The sequence below is a fragment of the Tyto alba genome, unplaced genomic scaffold (assembly GCF_018691265.1).
Source record: "Tyto alba isolate M040663 unplaced genomic scaffold, T.alba_DEE_v4.0 Super-Scaffold_14, whole genome shotgun sequence".
NCBI classification, from domain to species: Eukaryota; Metazoa; Chordata; class Aves; order Strigiformes; family Tytonidae; genus Tyto; species Tyto alba.
Genome location: NW_024881276.1, coordinates 29,255,389 through 29,279,879, shown reverse-complemented (window position 1 = coordinate 29,279,879; position 24,491 = coordinate 29,255,389). Strand labels below are relative to the sequence as shown.

The 24,491-nt window shown below is 47.2% G+C and overlaps 1 protein-coding gene across 2 annotated transcripts in view; it reads left to right on the top strand.

Annotated features, from left to right (window-relative positions):
• The window catches only part of KCNE2 (potassium voltage-gated channel subfamily E regulatory subunit 2), a 92,259-nt gene extending 69,831 nt beyond the window's left edge, over window positions 1-22,428 (top strand). Inside the window, exons 1-3 of one of the 2 annotated variants that reach the window (XM_009976807.3) lie at window positions 19,160-19,846; window positions 19,930-20,027; window positions 21,780-22,428. In XM_009976807.3, coding sequence (XP_009975109.2) covers window positions 21,798-22,175 — 378 coding nt within the window. In that variant the 5' untranslated portion in view covers window positions 19,160-19,846; window positions 19,930-20,027; window positions 21,780-21,797 and the 3' untranslated portion in view covers window positions 22,176-22,428. Of the gene's footprint in view, window positions 1-19,159; window positions 19,847-19,929; window positions 20,028-21,779 lie in introns of those variants that run through there. The other variant, XM_033011315.2, reaches the window with a different exon arrangement.
• The last annotated feature ends 2,063 nt before the right edge of the window (window positions 22,429-24,491 follow it).

Sequence of the window (24,491 nt, the reverse complement as noted above, 5' to 3'; positions counted from 1 at the left end):
AAGTCTTTTCCTGTGGTCAAGGACCAGCAATCTGCACTGGCCTCACGCAGAGAAGCTTCTGGCAAGAAGTCATCCCTGAAAGCCAGCTCACAGTATATCGCATGTCTGGGACCACTGGCTCTGTGGAGAGAGCACAACCCCAGGGAAGACATGTGGGCTGGTCAGCCCTCTCCCCCTGCGGCTCCCCTTGTGCTGGGGACCAGCTCATAGCAGTGGGAAACTCCAGTTGCAAGTACTCTAGTCCAGGTTTGGTAGGGGGAGGGAGCAGGTGCAGAGGGGACCGACAGCAGTGACAGGCTTGCCATAGAGATCCCCCCACCCTGCACACACCATGCAGGCCTTGCTTAACCAGAAGGCAAGGGGCCAAGGCAGCTCACGTGAGGCACCACTCAGAGAAAAAAATCTCCTCATTAATCACTGGGTCAATGTGCAATCCTGGAGGTCATTCATGTTCACTGTACTCAGAAGAGATGGGTCACGATACTGGGAGAAAGGCTGGGAGCATTATCACAAGCCACATGCTGGCCTGGCTGTTTTTTTCTTAAACAAGCTACAAGTCAGACCTCTGATCCCTTTATCAGCTATTCATGGCAGTGAATCCCGACTACGGGCTTGGTAGGTATAGACATGGCATGGGTACCTAGCTGAGCTAGGGCTGGTGGTCTGGCCCTAGGGGCACACAGCTTGCTGCCAGGAAGCGATGATCCTAGCCAAAGAGTGACTAGTGCCGCCAAGCTGGTGGTGCATCCATAGCAAGATGAGGCCCACTGTCACATGGGTGTGCTAACATGTCACTGCCATCCTCTCTGATGAGAGCTGTGAGTTTTCCTTTAAAACTGCTGCAACCTACTGGGGGGTGAGGAGCTATCTTTCTCTTATCCAAGGGCTTTCTTGTCTGTGGACTTCCTGAAAGTCTTCAAGGCAGAAGTATCTTTCCCCATCTCAAGTGGTTGCTCCTGCTGTTGCTCTTGAAGGCACCCTTTCACTTTTTGTCCTTTGCCTTGCACTGCCCTCAAATTTGCACTTCCTCCATCAACCAGTCTGGCCAGGGATTGCTGTGTATCCCATGGACGCTGCATCTCTGCTCTGTGAAATCATATCCCTGCCTGTATTTCTCTAACCCATTCCCCTCAACCTCTCATCCCCATTTAGTGAGGAGTATGTGCACCTTATCTGGCCCCAGAGCCCCATCCTTGTGTGTCAGGTGGTTGGCACGCCTGGCTGCAGAGATATAGATGAGAGGACCCCACCTGCAGTGCCCAGCTTTTGAAGAGACATGCTGTGTTTGAAGGGAGGTGGGGTAAGGTATCATGGCCCACATCACTCTGCCCTTCTAGATATATATTGGCAAACTCTGGTGTTCCAAAAGTGCTGTTGCCCTGTGCATGACTGGTCACACTGATATAGAGGTGTCCTAAAGGTTGCTCTAGTGGTCTAGGTGCTTCTAAACGCCAACTTCTGTATGTGCTGGGGTGGCCTCAGGTGTGTGCGCCTGGGGGGGGGTCAGGGAGGCTGTTCACTGCCACCCCGCAGGGCCAGCCAAACAGGGCACAACAGCCACAGCTTGATGGCAAGCTGGGCGCTGCTTCACCTCCATCCCTCAGCCAGGGAGACATTACGTTTAAGGGCAGAGAGAAACAAAACCCCCACATTGTCACCTTATTGCATGGGTTTGGGAGTGTGGTCCATCAGGGTGAGCCTAGACAGACTGGAGCCTAATAAGGTTCAGGTTTGCTATGCACCTCTGCATGGGCTTGGCGATCGGCTTACTTGCCCGTCTGTGAAATGGAGCTAGCAGAGCTTACCTTTGTTTTCAGGATGTTTCAGGTCTCAGCATGAAATGTATTATGCAAACAAGGAAGGTTTCTGGTGTTATTTCTTAGTAATGAGCAGCAGACCTTGAATTTTGACCTTTACATGTTGCTGGGCTTTTTTTTTTTTTTTTTTGGGGGGGGGGGGTTGTTTTTTGTTGTTTTTGTTTGTTTGTTTGTTTGCTTGTTTGTTTGTTTTTTAACAACTCTCCGTACTCGCCTCACCAGGTCTGAACTTAGTGGACTGGTCGCAATTGAAGGTCAGAATCATTTTCCTGCCAGCTCTAACCATGTAAGTAGGGGTTAGAGCAGTGCTGGAGGGGGGTATATTTATGGGCATGCAGATGAGCTACCATTCGGACGCTTTTCTGCTGGTAGGTGGAGGGATGGAAGTACAGCTCTGTGGGGACACGGTGTGGTCGCTCCCGAAAACGCCATCCCGTGTGGATGAGCTGAGCCTCTGGCTTCCTTCCTCCATAGCTGGGTGTAGGCAGAGAGCAAGAGCGAAGACCAATCTGTGTGTCACCGTGGGTGAGTAAACCTAAGTGCCAACTCGTAGGGTTGTCTGGCCCTCAGAGACAGACTTTTGGGTGGCCAAACTCCAACGCTGACCAGCTTGTGGAGAGGAAAAGTATTGATTCAGTTTTCTGCACTTTGAATCCTGGTAACTGCCCTCGATCTGCTCAGCCGGATTCAGAGGAAAGGCTAAGTGCATCTCAGCCCACGTAAATCATGCCTCCTCCTGCCTGGCTCCATCTGTAAATGATACCAGCCTAGGCTCGGCGTTTGCCGCCAGAGTAATCCCACCTCTGTGAGCATCTCTCTGTGAACATTAACCTAACTGGGAGAGTAATTCCCAGCCAAGCTGCTCTGCTCCATGCACTGCAGTGTTCCCATAGGTCTTGCACAGCTGTAGCTGCCCTTCCAGGGGGACTTTGTCAGTCCATTGGACTCTCCTAGATTCAGGCCCCATCTTCAATAGATTATTTGTACATAGATAATACATACATCAAACTTGGAGTCTGACAACTGATTCCTTGTTCCCTACAGTTTATCATCTGGCTGGAGGGATGCTCGTATTACTGTGCAAGCAAATAATCATTCATTAACTCAACTGGGCCAAGCCCAGATGTGTGCTCATCCGTTGCAGGTGCTGCTATCTTGCTTTTCAAATTAGAGCAAGCGCTGAGCAGGGGCATAGTTTTAATGTCCATGGGCCAACCTCTGGATTAGTCTGCCTCTGAAATTGTTCATATGCGCACCCAGGAGCTCCTGTCAAACCTCTCACAGCAGCCAGTGGCAAGGGCAGAGGGAGAGTGCTGTGCTGGAGCGTGCAGTGCTCTCCAGAATACAACAGCAGTACTTCATTAGCACCCTCTCTGTGGACTGAAACCATCACCATGACAGCTGGCTGAAGAAACAGCAACAAAACAAGAAGTTCACTGGCTTGTCAAAAGTTTTAGGTTTGGATGATGTTTTGACAGACCCATCTCACAACTCTTCAGCAGACCAGACACCGTGCAGACTGCCCCTGGGCTTTCTTCTCCCCCCTCCCCACCCACCTGCCTGAGACTTCATTCCCTTTCCAAGAGGATGATGAGATGTTGGAGTTTTAGTCTGGGGTGGAAGGCAACTAGATTTCATAAGGAGATTACTGGTTTCTGCCTAGTTCTCACCGTGATGCCGTGCAGGCTGTGAATCTTGATCCCAGTCCTGTACATGCATTTTATGTGTTTCCTTGATTAGAGCTGAAGATATCATCAAATTTACCAGAAACATTGTTCTGGGGTTCTAGGTTAACCTAGGAAGAGCTCAGATACACAGTGATATGAATCAGGATCAGATTCTATTGCAAAGGTGGCTCTGAACTCCCGATTTCTTCCTGTTAAATGGGATAGTTGGTTTCAATCCATCATTAATGATTCCTGACACAGCATTTGATCTCCAGTTCCACAAAGTCCAGGACTGTTCAGATGAGCCTTTGGTCCTTATCCACCTCATTATGTGACCTTCAGCCACCTACGATGTGATATTAACAACCAATTAAAAATACCACTCATCTATGAATTAATAATAGGGATCCTTGTTTAAAAGAGTAAATGTGGCTCTAGGACACTGTCAGATTTGTGGGGATTCTCAAGCAGACTTTCATCATGCAGGTAGCATTGTTGTTAGATGTAAGGTATGGCTTTGTATAAGAATGAGAATTTGGATGTGTGTTTGGTGGAGGATGGGGTTCATAAATCAGCCTCTACATCAAAGGTATCAGGAGTCAGTGGGTTAGCAGAGACAGCCACATCCAAGACCTAAGTTCAGCCTCTTGTCCCATCACAGAGTCATTCAGTGACTGGACAAACCACTCAGCTTTTCAAAGCTATTTTGGTTCCTAGCTCCCACTGATTTTAATAGGTATTACACACCTCAGTATCCTTGAAAGTCTACATTTTCAGCTGCTTTCCTGAAAGAGAGTCAGCAAATCAATGTTTTCATTTGAACTGCTCAAGTCCCTGGTGGTTCTGTTACCAGAAAAAGGCCCACAGGTACTCAGATAGAGCACTGCATGCAGTCCTGCAAACACAGACCTCCTGGGATGGCATACCTAGAGGCGGCTCTATGCCAGCAGCCAGGCTCTATCTCTGGGTGGCATGTGTCTGTGTCCTTCAGAAACAATGTTCTCACCCTTCCTTAGACTCGTATCAGCTGTGGGATGCTGTAGGGTATGGCTCATGCTGTTCCCGCCTGGTGAGATAAGGCTCCCTTCAAAGTTCCAACTTGTTAAAGAAAATCTCACACCACATGCAGTGCGTCTGGAAGCTTCCAGATTGTTTAGAGTTACATGAGCAAAACTGTATCTGTATTTTCTGCAAATATCTGCTAAAAACATGTCAGCTTTAAAATACATTGAAGCTGTCAAAAAATGCCAACAAAAAGAGCGGTCACTGTAAGACAGAGCTGGTAGTGTGGTTAAAGCACTTTTGAGACTTCCAGACAGAAGTGTATCTCTCAATACAAGACAAACAGGCAAAATTCCTGTAACTTACTGGGTTAGAGCATCAATTCTTCCTTTTTGGGTATTTCTTCAAAGCCTGCCTGTTTGTTTCATAGTTTTCAGCTACATATATAAAAAAACTAGGAGTAACCCATTTTGGGTCACTGTAGCGTACTGACTCAGACTTTTGTTACCGGACTGAAAATCTGAAGGGAAAGATAAATATTTAGCTTCTTTAACAGCACCCCAGCTGGCCCTTCAAATAGGAAATGGTATTTAGAGCAACAATGCCAGTTGGAGTTGGTGGGGCCTGCATCCTCTGTGGTATCTCATGTGCTCCAAGAGAAGAAGCAAGGGATGTCTCATTGTCCTGATTTATGGAAAAATACATCTCTGGAAGAGATTAAATCCACTATTACTTCACTGGCAAAACTGACCCAGATATTTTTATACTTAATCAGGTTCCTTTTCATTTATCATGATGTTTAGCCAGACTTGTAGGTCAAACAAGCAGCTTTGTGCTGTGTGCCAAACACAGACTGATATGGAAACTTTGAAGTAAGAAATGTGAGCAATCTTCTCCCAACAGGTTTGGTCTTCCTGGTAAGTAGGTACCCAGCTGACACATCACTCTTCAACCCATTCTTGAGCACTTCACTGGTGTATCAGCTTTATGGTAGTTCTCAGCAATAAAGGGGAATACTTATCAAAAGTAATATCTGAATAGAGAAAGCAGAAGAAAATTAAGTTTTACAGATCAGATTTAAGAGGAAGTCTGTCTTTGAGGAGAGGTTTGAGACTTACATTCTGAGAAAATTAAATTACTCTAGATGAGCCCTGAGCTATGGAAAATGTGTTCTTATCTTAATTATGCAGAATATGATAATTCTGAGTGTGGGCTGGCAAAATCAAACCCCAGAGACGGGGACCCCTCCCATTCAAGCCTCTTTTTCTTCAGGCAACCCAACCACATTATTACATTTGGATTTTCAATGTTTGGGGTCCTTCTGGAGGAGGATCAGTTTGCTATAAGGAGCATCTCCATTTTTCACTGCAGGCTAGGATCAGAGGTGAGGTCATGACGCAGCACTAAGACCTCAGGTCAAACGTGAATGTATTAACATGGAGGAATATGCACAGTTGAAGTTCAGCTTCTTATACAGATACAAAGATTTATGAATAGTCTGCAGCTTTTGAGTCCAGGTCCGGATTTGTATTTTGAACCCTGCCTGAGTTGAGGGAATTGAGGTCAGAAAGGTCAGCTCTGTATCTTTGTCAAGCAAGGCTCCTGAATTATGTCACCGGAGTAAACTTTTAATGAAGGAACATAGGAAACTTACTCAACACAGTGCCTTTATAAGCTCATTAACCATTTCCTGGAAAACATATAGTACAGTATTTTTCACCTTCCCTTCAGATTGAAACGCAAGGAAATTTTTAATCATTCACTGTATCTACTGGCTGAAATGTAGTCGCCCTTTCAGACTTGTAGCTTAACCTTTTCTTGAAAGCTTCCAGGGTACATTGCCCTTAATCCATGTTTCCGGGCAGAGACAAATCTCCATTCGCTGAAAACCAAGACCTCCATAGGCAAAGGGGAGACACACAGCCTTTGTAACCCGATGCTAAGAAGCATCTCCTGCTGCCACTGAAGAAACACTTGTGGTACTCGGGAGGCAGTGAAAGTTCTTGTATTGACTTTAGTGAGAGCAGGCTGAGAGCCTGATCCTTTTCTAAACATAAGAAACCTTTTGCTTCTGTCAAAGCAAATATCTGCTTGTGAAACTTCTTAGCTAGAGGCTGGAGTAGCACAGTGCCATGAGGGATTTGGTGTGAAAAATGGGTAAATATCACATTTACGATTTGGACTAAGGTCTCAAAGATGCCTCTCAGCACCTCTAACAGTCTGTGAGGTGGTTGCTGAAGCTGGTTTCATTGTAGACTTTCTGAGGGGAGTAATAGAATTGGTGTCCACCAGCAGATGGTGCTTCTGCCTGAGAATTGTTTTCTTTCATGACCACTGAAAGAAACAGCTTCTCCTATCATTACTGTAGAAGGTACTTCACAAGGCAAAACATTGTCCATTGCATTGTATGGATTCCATATTTTAGGTAGTCCTATGTATGCTCTTCCCTTACCTCCAATGCTGCTTTTCTTTAAAGGGCCTTTGTGTAAATGGATGATTTTCCTTTTAAAAATTATCCCATGGAAGGTCCTTGTTTAGCAGATGTAGTATCAGGCTGAAGAACTTCAGTGATAGGAAGAAGAGAGGTGAGTAGTGGTTTTATACTTGGGATATCTTTCAGGTTAACCTTGGTGGAGAGACATATCCCCCAAACCAGGCAAGCAGCCTAGCCCTTGTAGTCTGTTGATTCCCACCTCCACAAGGACAACAAGCTGAAGTTCATCAGTTCTGGAAGTATCTGGAGCAGATGTGGAGGAGACGAGCAGACAAATAAACACTCAACTTGACTCCAGACTATTCTCTTTAATGTTTGTGGGACCATAGGGCTAGCTTTTAGCTGAAATCTGATTGTATCTATTATAACTAATTTGCATTAGGAACCTTGTATTGTTTTTTCTGCCGTACAATAGCAATAAGTACTTTAAAATTAAAAGCCAGGATCACCCCCACCGAGTTAGATAATGCATAGTCACCCTGCAACAATGCATCTTAAGAGTCCTCTCCTCCATCACATAGATACCTTGATACACCTAGTCCCACATGTCACTGTGTGGTCCTGGCGTGTTGTTGAGTGTCCCAGGATGCAAGCTCAGGTACAGTGCTGCTTCTGGGCTGGAGGGCTGCACCTAGCACGGGGCTCGCAGCCAGCTCTGGTGATGGAGGAGGAGTGATGCTACCAGTGAGTCTCTGCATTGCAAGTGCATGAGGAGGTATGGTAATCCCTGAAGAAGAGCACAAAACAGGAGTTTAATTCAACATGTTAGACTGGAATATGAAGCTATCCCTTTGCCCTAGACAGCTTGTGTTATTGAGCCCAGACCTGCCCTCAGCAGCCTTCACGCTGGCTGCTGTACTCCGGTGCCTTCCATGCTGCTCTGCGCAGCTTCATCCCCACCCAGGAGATACCAGCATGGGGACTGTGGTTACCCCACCGAGACAAGGAGACCTCTGAATGATCTGGCTCTGTGCAAATGCAGCGTAAGGTACCAACATGAGATGGAAATTTTGTGAACACATTCTTACATGAACCACAACAAGTGCATACTTATATACACAATTGTGCAGGTCTGCAGACATTCCTGGGCACTCTGATTTATTCTAAGTGACTGAATTTTTATGAAAATGGTAACTTCTCCTCTTTCTTCCATCTTAGAAATGGCCAGTGAAAAGCAGCAGCAGAAATGCTAAACTCATCCTTCTCAAAGAAGGCACTTTGAGGAACCGTGCACTGTATAGTCCTGGAATTAAAAGAAAGCAGGACCAAAACACAATTCCATTATTTTGGTGGGATAAATGTACATGCCATGACACAGGGCTTGTAACACATGTTCCTGACCACCGCAGTCATGGTATTTTTGAAATCTAAGGTGAATTGACAGTCCATGGCTCTTTACTGTAGCTTTTACTGAAGTCTCTCATAGAGATGCCAGAATACTGTTTCTAGAGCACTGGATGTTAGCAGTTCCAGGAGGGTAATTAATTGGATATAATCCAATTAAAAGATTACTCTCCTGTTCTCCAGATAGCATGCTATATAGATGCACAAAATTATCTGTTGAAATCCCTCAGGCAACTTACCCAGAATAACCTTCTTCTGGATCTACTCCAGCTCCTAGACAGGAATCTCTAGTTCAGGAAATCGTCTTTATTCAGAACATCACTTAAGCATTTGCTTAAAGTTAGGCATGTACATAAGAGCCTCTTCGAACAAAGCTGTACTTAATTGCAACCTAGCTGCCTTCCTAAATTGAGATTAATGTCAACGGGAAGATTCCAGCTGATTTCGGAAAGCTGGGAGGAGACTGCTGCTGTCTCTGAAGAGCCACTGCACTTCTTGACCATGGGAATACGCACAGAGTTATGTAGCGCACAGTATATCTAAAACCACACATTCTTTTGGGCCTGGGAGCCATCCTGGAGGGGGCATGAAGATGCACAGCCCAGCGAAGCAGCACAAGGAGCTTGCCTCGCCTCCCAGCACCTTCCTGGGGGAGCTGGTGCCGGATGGGGGACAGCAGGGAGCGAGCCCCGCTCGGAGCAGGGTCAGCACCGGATCCAGAGCGGGCTGGTGCCAGGGGGTGCCAGGTCGCCCCACACACCACCAGCCCCACACCCTGAGGCACCGTGGTGCCGAGGCCGGGTACCAGGGAAGGCGCAGGAAAGGCACCGGCGTGGGGAAGGCGTGCACGTGTGGGTGGCCTCTGCCTGCCACTCCGGAGGAGAGGGTTTTCTGCTGGAAGCGGGAGCTGAACACGGGCAGATTACGAGGACAGTTTGTGCAACTGGATTGCAGCCATATAAGCAAATGGGCTCAAGGTCAAGGAAGGTTGAGGAAACGAGAAATGCGCCTGTGCTCATGCAACATATAGCAGGTTAAATGAGCAATTATTTCTTAACTCATGTGCTGACACACTTGTTTTCCTTCCTTGTCAATGGGCTTGAAATGATCAGTTGTCTTTACTTTTTAGAGCTCTCAGGGTTATGTGGGGCCTCGGGATATGTTTTGGCCTCAGTGACCTCTATGGATTGTTGTGTGTAAAGCATAGATTTTTCCGCCAAAATAAATATCAGTGTAATGTAACTTACTCTACAGTGAAGCTGGGCTCAGAAGATGCCATTGCATGAGGTTGTGTAGGGTGCTTGCTCTGGTTTTCTATTTCAATAAAATGTCCTGACCTGGCCTTTCACTCTCACCATGTGAGCAGTATCAACTGGTTCCACAGTCACAGGACTCCATTAAAGCCCCAAGTATACGCAACGAGCATCTCTACTAGACTGAATCCAGGTCTACAGGTTGGGAAAAATAAAGAGCAGATTTTTTTAATATGCAATGATGGAGTGCAATAAACCCAAGATAAATAGCAGCTCTAGACCTCACTTGAGGTTTCTGCAAAACACTGAGCTTGTCAGCAGGTTGCACCCAGCCGCAGTGACCATGTGCTCATAACAGCTAATGCTGGCATGACCTGTGCTGGGTGCTCTTCTCCTCTTCCCGCCTGCGCAGCGTAGCGTGGCACAGGCAATCCGCACAGGTTGCTGGTGCCCAGACCCCACCAGTAACAAAGCTGCTCAAGTGCCACAAGGTGAGAAGAGCAGCTCTCAGGTATCTTCTTTCCCAACACGGGAGGCAGCGCCACAGGGACTTGTGTGGCTGAGGGGCAGCTGCTATGCTCAAGCAATGTGCCTGCTCGCTAGCACCCAGGTTTAGAACACGGGGCCCCACCAGGTAGCACAGTGCTGGCTGGCAGCCTTCCTCCGGTGTGGGGTCCAGCACCAGCAGCAGCTCCAGCAGACCGGCAGCATGTGCCCACCAGGCCTGGGTGGGAAGAGGCCTCGGCGCACTCCTGGAAGAAGTGCAGTGAAACCTGAGCTTGCACTGAGGGCTGCATCTCACAGGTACAGACGAAGCAGTGAGCTGTGCTCTGTTCTGCTCTCACATTAAATATCACAGATTTGTACCCTGACTTGCTCTCTTATCAGACTTCCCAGCTTACACGCAGCCCCTGCAAACCTCAGGCTGTGTCTTGGGGTCTCCAGTCCATTTCTCCTCCTCAACTCCTTAGCAAAGCACTCATATAGCCTTTACAAATAGAAGGGATTAAAATATATAAAAGTGTATGTTTGGATGTATGGATGTATTTGCACATAGGCATATGGACAAACATGGGTTTAAACACAGAAATATTTAATCTGAGACTGTGCTGCTTTCAGGCATTTTCATTCAGCTCCTGTGCAAAAGGGATTGGTTTGCACTAGGCTCTGGACTAGGGGAGACAGGCATGATATTTGACAAGCACTTCAGTTCCCAGCTTCTGACAGTCACCCACTCCCGAGGGAACGCGCTGGGAAGGCATGCTGCTCTGATAGTGCTTCCTTTCACAGCCTCTGAGAAATGGGGCAGTGGTACCTAGCTATCTGCCAGACCTTGAAAGGGGGCCTGTCCTGAGCAGAAGCATCTCATGGCCATGCAGGAGGCAAGTCTTGATCACTGGCTAAATGCGTCTCATAGGGGAGAGATCAAGTGTGAGCTAAGGCAGAGTCTTTTACACGTGGCTTCAAGCTGGTTTAAAGCACAGCTTGTTGTTTTGGAGCGGGTGAAGTTGTCTGTGTAGATCTATCCACTGGACAAGTAACACATCTGCTGTCAGGCTCTGCAGTGCTTGGTAATAGGAGGAAATGCTTCCAACAGAACTTGAAAGGCCCAGAAGTGTCTTGTAATTCTTCAGAGAGCAGGGGGGCTAGAATTTAATCCTTGACTTCAGTCCTCTGTCTTCTAAACAGCACTGCTTTAAAAGGTGTCTTGAAATGCATCCTTGCTAAGGACTTGCTGCAGCCCTCCTGAAGAAATGGTTGAACTTTCCTGCCTGTGTGAATCAGACCCCTTGTTTTGCTGAGGAGTTATGAAAACAGATGATTCACTCATACGTGCCACTTTTCAGCAGCAAGTCCATAAATCTGCAGACGTGAATTGTTAACATCAAGCCCTGCAAAAGTGGGTATTATCAGTAACTCCAGCTCCAATTCAGGCTTTCCTTGCTCCACTCCATCCAAATTTCCCACTGGCTTCTGTGGACCTCACTTGAGCCAGAGTGCAGAACTAGCTTGCTGACAATCTGGGCTGTGCCGGAGGGGCAGCCCGTGGGAGGGCTGGTGCCAAAGCTGGCCTAAGCACCCATGCACCTCTGCCCCGATCCACCCCAGCTGTGATGCTACATTGCTGCCATCAAATTTAGGGCTGAAGCCCACTCTGGAGCATCAGTGGGCTACAACCACATAAGGATGTCTATCCTGGGTCAGCCACAAGCCTGCCTAGCCTTTTGTGGCAAGAGGGACACCCTGGCACACAAGCACCCTGTGGGTGGCAGGTTGTGATCTCTCTTCTGACCCCTGCAGAGCCTTCTAGAAAGGCTCTGGCTGCTCCCCTGCCCTCCTCTTTTTATTTACCTTGTCCTGTCTGAAGCTCCATCAAGTCATGGCACCCTTGCTCGCAGAGAGGGAGGTGTGATGGGATCATCCTGGTGACCTGTACATCCTTCCCTTTGTTTTCTCTGTTGTCCACTTGCTTTCTCTTCCCACCATCTTCTTTCTTGCCTCTCCTCCCCCTTACCAGACAGGGTGGGGAAGTTTTGTTAAGTGAAGAAATCTGTCAAGGGAATGGTCAAACCTGGAAGCCTAAGAAAGAACATAAAAATGGGGCAATCATGTAGTCACACTTCCCCAGAATAATCCTCAGCAGTCTGCTGTGACAGGGCATGATGTCTTTTTACTCAAACACTCCTGACATATTTTTCTCCTCTGAATCAGTCTAATCACTTTTGAATGCTTGCCAGCTACTGGCATCTACAGTGTCCCATGGCAAGAACGTCCACAGCTTAGCAGTGCACTGTGTGAAGAAAGAAGGGGACAGGGAGCTTTTGTAAAGACTCAGAGACTCAGTCAGGTTTGGATCCAGCTTACAGGCCACCCTCTATGGTTAGGATATGAAAGGAGAAGGAACAAGACCTGAAGCTACTGGTGTTACTGTGGGCATTCAGCCCCATCAGAAGCTGTGAGCTGCCCCTGCCTAGAGGAGCTGTTGCAACCAGTGATCTCTGTCAGTGTGATGATCTCCTGCCAAACCCATAGCCTGTTGCTGTAACTACCACTCTCCCTTCCCTCTGCTTTATGAGGACAGGACTTTGTAATAAAACGTGATTTCAGCAAGGGTGCCTCTCCCAGTTTCCATTCCCTAGAAACTCCTCAAAACTAGCAGCTCACTCTTAAGGAGACACCAGGGTCCAGTGAGTATGTTTGTGAAAAATGGCTTTTTGCTAGAGAACACGTGTGGCACAATGCCTGCTACCATCGTATATCTGTGCTGCAGCTTCTGTGAGCTGCTACCCAGCGCAATCCCAAACAAAACCTCAGGTCACCTTGAGGCCAAAGCACATACCTTTGGCCCTCTTGCACTGCCTAGGGTCTGGCTTGCCTGTCACTGGATGCCTTGCGGGGACGTGAAGAGAACATGTAAAGAGCTGTTTCCTTTCCCCAGACTAGGCACCTATAGGGACAACACAGACAGAAGGAAGAAACATTCATCCGTCATCATGTTCAGCTGTGGACATCACTGGAAGTCAAATTGAAGCATAGGTATAGATGCTATCTAAGTCTCTCTGCACAGGGTAAGCATTTTTCTGTGACAACAGCTGTCACTACCCCTAATAACTCAGAAGGTCTTACTCTGTTAACTGAAGTGCACAGCACACAGTTCTTTAGTCAGTCTTTAGCTACACAGATAGTGTTTATCAGAGCAAATGCCAGGAAAAGAAACAAAACATTTGAGGCTGATGGATCATGATGCAATTTTACTTCCAGGAACAGGAGCATAGCTCTCAAGTGTATAAACATGAGAGCAGAGGGCAGAGATCCCAGGCTAGTTGTGGGACATGAGGGCCAGTGGTACCGCCATACCACCACTGATGCTAGTTCAAACCACTGATGGCAAATGACTTGTGGTTTTCAGAGATACTCCATGGAAACAGCAGGCAGGTAGGCACAGACAGTACCTTGCTTTGTGCGCTGCCCTGGATGACATTTATACTCTCCATCCAACTCTTTACTATCATCTCTCCATCTCTTTAACTGCTTTGGTTGAGCTACTGCCCATATTCCCCCACAGGGGCCTGGGGAGTGAGGGTGAGGAGCAGCGGGCAGCAATGCTGGGTGCTGCCAGGTGCGCTTGTGCATGTGGGAAGTGTGTGTGTGTGTGTCTGCAGATCTTCCTGCTTCCTAGCTACAACCCAGCAAGCAACTGACCTGCAGCTTCCCATCTGAAGAACAGATTCAGCTTAACCTGTTAGGAACAAAATTGCTGCTGTCAGTTATTACCATTAACTTTGCCTTTCATGACACTGGCCTTGAGCAGGACCTTGCCTCCAGATAACCACAGGTGGTGCACTACAGTTTAGCTGCAGGCAACAATAATTTAATTACAGCTGAAAGTATGGTGAAAATCCACCCAGTATTTAGGAGGGAACCTGTGTGGTCACTTCAGGTCTCTCTTCTTCTCTGAGGGACACACATACATGCATTCAACGTGCCATATCTTATCTTCCCAGCCAGAAGGATGCTGTCCTCAGGCTGTGGTGCGGTGAAGAGGTCAGGCTGGGAGCTGACAGCCCCATCTGCCTTTCAGGAGCCCTTTGGCTGCCTGGGCAGCAGCGAGGATAAGGCTTCCACAGGAGAGGTGATCAGCCTGTGCGCAGCCACGCACGGGGGTGCCAGTGGGCATGTGGCCACAACAGGTAGCCCTTGTTAGCCTTACCCAGGGGCTGGCAGGCAGGAGGGGCGCAGTGCCGCCGGCCTCCATGCAGTTTATCAGTGGTGCATGCAGGCACAATCCCCGCTGCCCGTGCTAGGAAGGGAGGTCGCTCGGCAGCTCGTGTTCTCCAGGGCTGATGTGGGGATGCCCTTGACCTCCTGCGTCTTGGATGACCCGTCCCTCAGAGTTCTATCTGTCTCCAGCAAAAGCCGTTGCTGTGGTCGTTGTTTGGAAAGGTGTTTATTTTCTGTCTTGCTTTCAGAAGGATGATCTCAAAGAGGCTGAGGGGTGAATCTCCCCAAGTCACCAGAAGCTAAGCACTGGACATAGTGAAATACTAAGTGTTTGCTTTTTCATTTAAATGCTATGTGCAGGCAACACCCTTATTTATCCTCTACAGCTTTTGCAACAGCAACACATAAAACCATAGCAACAAACCTGAATGACTGCAGTATCTGCCTGGCCATGATTTCTCCATCCCTGCAGTTTGGGCTGAGGGGAGCAGTGCATATCTTGGCAGGGAGGCAGGTGCTGGTACCTCAGTTGCAGTGTGGTCCCGGCACCAGACACAGACAGGGCTTGGGACCTGACTTGTTCTGCCTGGTCGTTTTTTTCAAGCATTCAGTGTTAAGAAACTTCTTAGGCTGGAGTCCCTCACTGTTGAAAGCATGCTGATGTGATACACTCTTTTCTCATAGATATAAAGGGGTTTCCTTCACAACCTTACTTATACTGGTACTGCGTAACAAAATATCACTAAAATTGACTTTCCTTCTGAATGTTTTTCCTCTCATTTCTGTGATGACTGGAAAATGTTGCTTTGTCAAACGTATTTTTATTTAACCACAAAGGACCATTCCAGGTGTTCCTCTCCACTGTCTGTACTCTTTTAATTGTTTCTATATAAGCTATTAAGGATAGTGCATCCTGATGTGGGTCTCTGATGTAATGAGAGCGATCTTCAGACATAGAGTTATTCTAATATTTAGAGATAGGCTTTTACCAGATATGAACATTTTGGGGACAGCCTGTCACGATCCCTCTAAATAGTAGGACAACCTTCCAGCAGATCAGCTGTTCCTCTTGGCTGGTACTCATGGCAGATCTTATGTAAAAGGATGGGGTTTAATATTTTTTAAAACATACCCAACATGTTATAATAGGTGATCAAGCTGTCTAACACTCCATTTGGTCCCAGGGTCTCTCAAAAAAAAAACAGAATACTCCAACCACTGAACCAGCAAATGTACTTACCATGGAGCAGACAAAAGCCCCAGAAAATAGGCTAAGGATGAAACCTATAAGCACTGGTCTCTGAAAGATGGAAGAACATTTACATAAGAAATAAACAATTACAAAATTATTTCCTCACGTAAAAAGAAAACCCAACCTGTACAGCCCACTTGTGCTGAAAGCCGTACCCTTGGGAGGAAATGATGTATAAGTCCTAGCTCCCCCACCCTGGGAGAGAAAATAGCATTCATCATGCATGGGGTGAATGCAGAAAGACAATGAAACCATAATGATTTGCTTAAAGGAATGGCAAACAGAGGCAGAAGAGTTAAATGTTTGAGAGGTAGAAGTCAAAGCTCCTGGAGATGTGGTATCTTACACATGCTGTCCCACAGCAGAGGCCATGCTCAAGAATGCAAGAAACAAGTAACAGACCTAGAAGCACAGCTGCAAAACAAAAAATAAAGAAGTAGCATCTTTAATTACCAACACTGTTGTAAGAAACCAGAAGGACCTGGAAAATGTCCCAGGATGTAGTAAAAATTGGATTATAAAGAAAAATCAACATAAAGAAACAGTTCAAACGTAATTAATAGATGTAATCTTGAGTAATCTTAAGAGGAAATGTTTCAGAAGTCACAGTTAAAGCCAAACTATAAAAACCTAGTGGCCTTGGTAGATCTTTTTGTTTTACAGGGTGATCGACTGATGGACAACAATGTGAAAAGCAGCAGCCAGACCCAGGGACAGAACTGTCAATTTCACTAATGTTCTTTTAAGCAAATGTGTAAATACCAGAAGGAATTTAGGAGGGCTATCAAGAAGGTAAAAAGTTAAAAGCAGTGGGGAAACTAATTAAATGCTATCAGCACTCTAAGTATCAGTAGTTAGCACTATAGCATATCAGTAGTTAGAGGCTGAGAAAATTGTGGGTTAAGTCTGTTTGTATAAAGTTTTGAGGTCTGAAAGGCACAGTGAATAGTATTATATTATGATTTAACTATAAAAAAAGAAATACAATATTATGATTTAACTCTAACAGAAGGATAATTACATAGGTACATATGAGAGGATACTCATACCTCTCCAATAACCACACTTAACAACTATATTCTTTTGTTTCTAAGAATTAACCCTATAAAATTCATGATCCTAAGTAATGAATCCTATAAGTCATGAATTATGTATGTTTAATTTCCTTAGTTTAAAGAAAAGGAATGAAAAAGAAGATGGCAAAAGCTGTGTATAAATATATCAGCTGCTGATTTAAAATAAAGTGTAGTTTATCTGTTTATCGTAGAGAATACAGGGAAACAACTCATAGAGAATTGGTAAAGAGTGACTGAGTAAACTGGAAGCTCCTATGAAGGGAAATGTCTGGGGAACAAAGATTGCTATTAATAACGATGTTCTGTTAATCTTATTTGCTAGAGGAAACAGCAAATTGATCATCCCATTCCAATCCTAAAGATAATGATCTATGTATGTTATGTGTATGCATGTTTGTGTTTGTTTATGAGTATCCCTCTATGCATGTACAATACATATTGCAAAATGTTGGGAGAGATGAATTGCTAATGAAGTCACATAAACTCCCCTATGAGATCTGGGTCTAATCACATCGTCGGTATGTCTGCTACTTTCTTCACCGTCTCACCAGTAAGACTAACAAAGGATTTGTAAAATAGTCAACAAATGAATACATTGCTACACAGTCATAGAAGGATTATCAATCATGAAAGTTATGAACAGTTGAATATCATTCGGTTCAGAGCCTACTGTACATCTAAAAAAAAAAAATGTTTTCCTTGAATGGTGCCTTCAAGACCACAGGGCTGCAACATGTTGTACTGTTGTTTATTCTGTTAAATACTGTGCACATTTACATGTGGTGTACCTCCTGCTGATGACAGCACCCTGTCACAGGATGGACCCACCTGCTCCACAACACCTGGGAGACAAGAACAGATGTTGCCACAGCACTGCCTCGTCAGTGAATGGTCAGTTGTTGCAGTGGACCTGGCAGATGGGTGTAAAAGCACTAATATCCTTGGTTCTTACATAAAGCCCAGCATCCAGATCTGCTGTGGGTTGTCGTTTCTTCTATCCTGCCCATGACAGTGGTCCAGCTAGTTCTGGGGTCCACACATCTGGTCTGTATCTGTCCAATCTGGCTACAAGGATATTATGAGACCATGCTGAAATCTTGCTAGAACGAAGGCAAACCACCACTACCACGCTGCCTTCATCCACTGAAACAGCCCTCCCATCATCTCACAATAGAAAACAAACAGCTTGACTAGGCACAGTTTGCCCTTGGTAAACCTATGCTGGCTGTTTCCAATCACCTTTTGTTCTTCACATGCCTGATAATGGCTCCCAGAGGGATTTGTCCCTTAATCATCACATGGTTTAAGGTGTGGGTGATCATCCTTCAGCTCCCTGGGCCTTTACTGCCCTTCTCGAGGATGAGCATGACGCTTGCCTTTTTCCAGTCACCAAGGACTCTTCCTGGCTGTCATGATCTGGCCATTCTTGGGGTAGAGACAGGAGGCTCAACCAGCTGTTCCTACCTTTCTCCACTGAGATCAGAAGCATTTTGCTTAATATTAGTCTACACCTGGGAGACTAATAGTAAGGCAGCCACCTTTCCTGCCCAAGACATTTGGGTGCCCCTCCTTCTTCTTAACCAGTCCTACACCCTTGATCACCTCATTGCTATAAAGACTAAGCAAACCCTGAGCAAATGTGACCTTCAGGGGGACACACAGCAGAACAGGATTATTCAAGGCCTCTTCTGGTTTCATTGAGAACAGATGTGGCAGTTAAATTTCATGTCTGCTTCACAACATATGCATCTTTTACATATGCAGGTATGCCTGTGTGCACGCACGAGTGTATGCCTGCAAGCATTGCCCAAAGAGGACTGACCAGGAACAGACAGTAGAAGAGATTGGTTGAAGGAGGTATAAATCCTTTCACACGGTTATCGTCAGTCCAGGGCAGCAGTTCATAAGCTCCTCTGCTCAGGGACCTCCAGGGCTATGGCTCCTCTCTTACCTCCGTGGGCAGGCTCACAGCCCGGCATTTGGGAGCTTCTCTAACAGCGTGCTGGTGGCTCTGGGTGACTTTATCCAGCCAGGACCAACCCGGGCATGTCTCCAGCTGCACAATGCAGGAGGCTGGACTTGCCGCAGTGCCTCTGGCTGATGGGATTCATAAAAGCAAACAGAAGCAGCTTGCCAGCCACCTTGACTTCGAGGGGCCGAGCCGAGGGCACGTGGGAAACTGCCAGTGAGAAGCGGGGGATCAGAGAGGAAATGCTGCCAGCAGCTCGCCCCCGTGCTGGGAGGTGTTCACGCACAGAAAATCATCCAGGAGAAATGATAGCTGTAACCATGACAATGTCAGCAGCACGGCACTAGCAGCGCTTCCTCAGGGATTAACACTTTTCCATACCAAGAGCATATCTCCCTTCTTCTGATGTGCGCTGTTGATTCAGGGGTAGTCCATCCTTGCTTTATCTTCCTCAAAGCGGAGCTACCTGGGAAATTGCTTTCTCTGCAAATTGCTTAGGCAGGACTATCTGTAAATGAAAATATTTTTACAGAAAGTCTGTCCCAGCCCATGTGCTCATGGAGCACTCTGTACCACAATCCCAACCTAATCACCCTCCCTTGACTGTCCCCACCATAGGCAGGAACTGCTGCTGACTGAAACTGAAGTTGTTTTGTTTCAATAAGCATGCTGCTATTTTCTAAGGTGTGACTCAGAGCCTTTCAGTTAGGTGTCAGCAATTGCTATTTGCTAGAAATAAAATCAATATTAACCAATTCTGCCTTTTTTTTTTTTTTTTTAAGTAGGTTTTTGTCTTTTCCTGCTCCAGATCATGAGCGAGGTGCACACAGAGCAGAGCTCAGCGAGGCTGGTCCTGGCTGTGTACGAGTGCCTGCTCCTTGCATCAAGGGCTTCACGGAGGGGTTGGGCACTAACAAGCACCATACTGGTGGTAAAAAAGGAAAGGCAAACCGTGGGCACTAAGCAGCCTGACAGGCTGGCAGGCCTGCTCAGTGCTCAGCCTCTCGTGCCTGTATCAGCCATGGGAATTATTGTTGTTGTTGTTATTATTATCATTATTTTGCAGAGCTCATCTTTACTCTTCTTCTGTCTGGGTCAACAAAGATTGAGCTGCATCAATGTTTACCCCTAGGAAGGCACAGCAGTGCTCTTTTATGATATATGAAATTGCAGTAATAAGCATAAAGAGTAATACTCAGCATCTGACAGGATGACTGATGTAAGCTATCAGCCAATATTTGACTTTCCAGGTGAGATTAGATTTAGCATTTAATTGAATATAAACATAAAGCGTGCAGTACAAGGCACTTATTTAACAGACAATTGCTTATAGCCTTGTGCAGGTTGGAGGCTACTTCAAGTTGAAGATCCAGCTGAGTTTTAAAATCCTGAGTGCTACTGTGAATTTCATTAGAGAAGGGCACAGAAAAGGTAAGTTTCTGTTGGCAATGCTTTATTTCCTGTTGAAAAAGCATAGTAATTTTTGTTCTGTATCAGAGAAAATGCAGAGAGATTTTACAAACAAAAAAGTTTCAAAGCAGTTTGTATTTGGATTTGCTTATAGCTTGCTTATCTTTATCCCCTATCTTTGAGTGTGTGAGTGTATAATTGCAGATACCTACATGCATGTGTACCTGTGTCCTTCTGTGCATGCGTGCCTGTTCTGTGCACACTGGTATCACCTGGCTAGTCCAACAAGCAGTGGAAGGTAGATCACTGAACTCCTGTTCAAAAGACACCTCAATTTCTTACTAGGGATGAAAATTCACTGCCTCTTACCATAGGCTTCAGTAAGCTTATCATTGCTTGAAGACTGCACTGAGATTAAGTGACTTTGGAAGCTTTGCCTCATGTTGTAGGGCTTGGTTGACCTAAAGCATTGAAGGACAGGTGTTATACAAAAGCATCAGACTGAAATGCTATACCACAGCCTTTGGTTTTTGCAGGCTATCAGGTTGCAGTCTGGTCTCGCCCTCCTCTTTATGTAGGAAAGGCAGAAAAGGACAGTAGCTTTTCTCAGAGCTTCTTGAGAGCTCCTTCACTGGAGTCGGTATGTGATAATTTCTGCCCCAGACCTAGCTCAGTTCAAGCAGGACCAGATGGATCAGAACAGAGTGACTGGATCAGGGGACTATCTGGACAAAAATAATCAATTGCTGAGCAGGTATCTCTCCCTTATCTCTCCTCCACACCCCCACTGCTCTGCTCCAGGGTTAACAGCCTGGGAGCCTCAGCTGGGTCCCTCTCCCACCCTTTTCTCCTCTGCTAGCAACACTAGCAACACTGAAAGCCAGCCTTAGAGAAAGACCATGGAAAACAACAGCTCCCGACAGGTCCTGGGGCAGGTGTCCCCGCACTGCGTCCATAGGAAACCAGGCCAGCCTTGCCCCTGGGCGGGAGTGAGCTCTGCAGCAGAAGTGTGCTGGAGAGGGACGTCTCCTGTGTGATGGAGACCTGATTCATGATTTTCTGAACTGCAGCTGGGTCTGACTGTGGCGAGCTTTGGGATAGCTGGGAGAGGGGCAAGACAGATGTGGCTTTGCAGCACTCCTCAGCACCCCCCGCCCCTTTGGGGTGGCTGGCCCTAATGATGAGGCTATTCCAGGTAGGGGGGCTCTGCCTTCTTGTCCCTCCCCTGTCTATCAGGCTACCGTTTAGGAGTTAGCTGTCTGGCTATTATGCTCCCACGGACCCATTTGCGCTTGCATGGGTACGCCAGATGTAAAGTCTGAGACCAAACAGGAAAAGGGGAAGGTCACATCCCTCCCTGAGAGATCCTGGGCAGCGGCCTGGAGTGGCACTGTGCCGGCCCTTACAGGACCTGGTACATCGTCTTCTCCTGTGTGAAATGCTTCTTCAGTGTTCTGCCTCAGCAGGGAAGGCAGTGTGCCTCAACCCCTATAATATGGGTCATGAGGCCCCATGGTCACTAGTCTTCACCAACATGTATTCTGCTTCCCACAGACCAAAAGTGACCTGAGTGAGGAGTAAGACCTCCTGGGGTCTCTGAACATCTTGAACCACTCAGAGATGGGGATTCTCAGCTGATCTAAAATTGGTACTGCACTTTTAAGTGGCGGGTGGCAGGTGTTAGTAGTTAATTGTCATAATGTGAACAAGAGAAACCAACATAACTGGTTTAATATAAATATTTGATTAAATTAAGTATCATGTTGTCTCTAGTTGCTGTAACTTGCAAGGATGGCTGAAATGCGAAACTTCACTTGGGCAGTGGAAAATATTTTCAAGGAAACCTTTCTCACTTACATGAATGGCTGGAGGAAAAACATGACAGAAACGGCAGATAAACTGCAAGCCAAGGTTGATGCTGAAAACTTTGACTATGTTATCCTTTATTTGATGGTGATGATTGGGATGTTCTCCTTCATTATCGTGGCAATCTTGGTGAGTACTGTGAAATCAAAGAGACGAGAGCACTCCAATGACCCCTATCATCAGTACATCGTTGAGGACTGGGGAGAGAAGTACAAAAGCCAAATTCTGAATCGAGAAGACCTCAAGTGTGTGATCCATGAAAACCTGGGTGCAAGGGACAAAATAAGCCCCGGATCACCTTGACTTTTTGGAAGCATCAGCAATGAGGAATAATATAGCTACATGCAGGAAACTCACTGGAATTACAAATATCTGTGAAACTGTTCATTAAATTAACAGACAGGTCAATGTGGAACAGAGTGCTGAGGAAATCAACATTACTGTTTCCCACGAGGACCTTGGCACAGCTGTTCGGGAAACACCCAGGAAAAATGCATGATTCTGCTTTGCTTTGATATTCTGTTCTTCAGGAAAATAAAACCAAGAGAATGAATAACTTGATTTTTTTTTAAAGGTTTTTTTAAATCCAGAAGCAGATCTGGATGTTCCCAACTCACAGTAACTGTGAATTAGTGGTCAAAAGTGCTGATTTAGATCCAAACTGTATGACTTAAGCCCATCTTAAAAATAACTTGAAAACGTAGAGTAAAATATCAAAATCTCCACCTATTGATTGAGCAGTGTGTTATGGTATGAATCATAGGAGGTAACCTATACTTACACACATTCCTTCCAAACTATTTTTCTAATGATCTGGCTTTCGTTTTTATTTAATTATTCATTGTCAGCAAAGATTGACTCACGGACTTCTGACAAGGCCTGTTTTATAGCAAAAAGAGCAGCTAAACTAGCAATCTCATCTAGGAACATGTCCTGGTTGTCTAGGGCAGCTTCCAGAGGTTCATCATCTGTCCTCAAGTCCATAGCTGACCAAGCTGCCTCTTCTGCTGCTCCTTGGTTCTCCAGAGCAATCTGTCTATCTGGGATGCAAGCCGGGCGAGAGAGGTGCTGGCTACATCCCATCAGCCAGGGCTCGGTGTAAACAGCTGAGATCCTGCCTTCTGGCTTTCAGAGGAGGGATTTCTATACCCCGTTGTCAAGGCTGTCCCACTGCTATGCTTCCTAAGGGATTCCCATGTTGGGTACTTGTTTCCACTGGCTGGGGAATGAGTTTCAATATGGTTTGTCTTCTCCTGTGCTGCTGAAGTATCACAATGCTGGCTCTCAGGGAATGATATGAAGCAGAACTGGTGACACTTCTAGTATTAAAATGTGCTTCATTTGTAAGACTTTGGGGTTAGCTCCTATTCATGTTGCCAGACTTAAATCGCTTAAGCTAAAAGTTCCCATGCTGGCTGTCTATCGTGTGGGCTTGTTGTTTGTTTTTAGAAAGTTTTGGCTGAAACACTTCAGTCACGTCTGGCGCTGCATTTCCGACAATTTTGTTTTGCTCACGTTAAAGAGAAATGAAAAAAGGCTTCTGTTCTTGGGAAGCTTTGGCTCGTTTTGGAGACTGGTCTTGAGATCTGGCACGGCGGCAGCTGCCGTGCTCCAGATGTGCCTTTTGCTGGCAGCGCAACCGGCCTTTGAACAAGCGCGACCCCCGAGCGCTGGGGGAAGGTTTCCCAGGTCCCAGTACAGCCTGCTGGGGAGCCTCCCCCCACCCAGAGTGCCCCCCATTTCCCCCCACCTCCCCGGCCGGCCTGTGGGTGCCCGCCGGCTCCCGCCGCTCCCGCCATGGGTGTGCCCCCCACCCGGCCCGCGGGACTTTTTTCACGCCCCGGGGCCCGCCGGCTGGGAGAGCGCCGACATGGTGCTGCTCCGAGCGGGTGGCGGGACCCCGGGGGCCACCTGGGCCCGGCGTGGTGGCCATGCCACAGTCAGGGAGGCAGCCCCTTCGGGCAAGGCACAGTCGGAGGAGCATCCCTGGAGAGCTTGGCCGGGTGCACCAGCACATCCCCCGCGCTGCTGCCAGACCCGCTCAGGACAAGCTCCCCGCCAAAACCAGGCGGCAGCTCCCGCCCCTGCTGCTGGTGGCAGGCGGGCAGCTGAGGACGGGCATTTGGATTGCTTTGCCCTTGGACCTACACCCCTGGGGCATGGGGGGAGTGCTTTGCCTCTGAATTGTTGTTTTTGGGGGGGAAGGAACGGCATGGGACTACTGTCTGCTCTGGCCTCAGGTGGAGGGGCCGTGGCACGGCGGGTTTGGGGCCGTGGCACCGCGGGTTTGGGGCCGTGGCACAGCGGGTTTGGGGCTGTGGCGGGTTTGGGGCTGTGGCACCGCTGGTTTGGGGCTGTGGCACCACGGGTTTGGGGCTGTGGCACGGCGGGTTTGAGGCTGTGGCAGGTTTTGGGCCGTGGCACGGCGGGTTTGGGGCCGTGGCACCGCGGGTTTGGGGCCGTGGCACAGCGGGTTTTGGGCCGTGGCACCGCGGGTTTGGGGCCGTGGCACCGCAGGTTTGGGGCTGTGACACCACGGGTTTGGGGCCGTGGCACCGCGGGTTTGGGGCCGTGGCACGGCGGGTTTGAGGCTGTGGCGGGTTTTGGGCCGTGGCACGG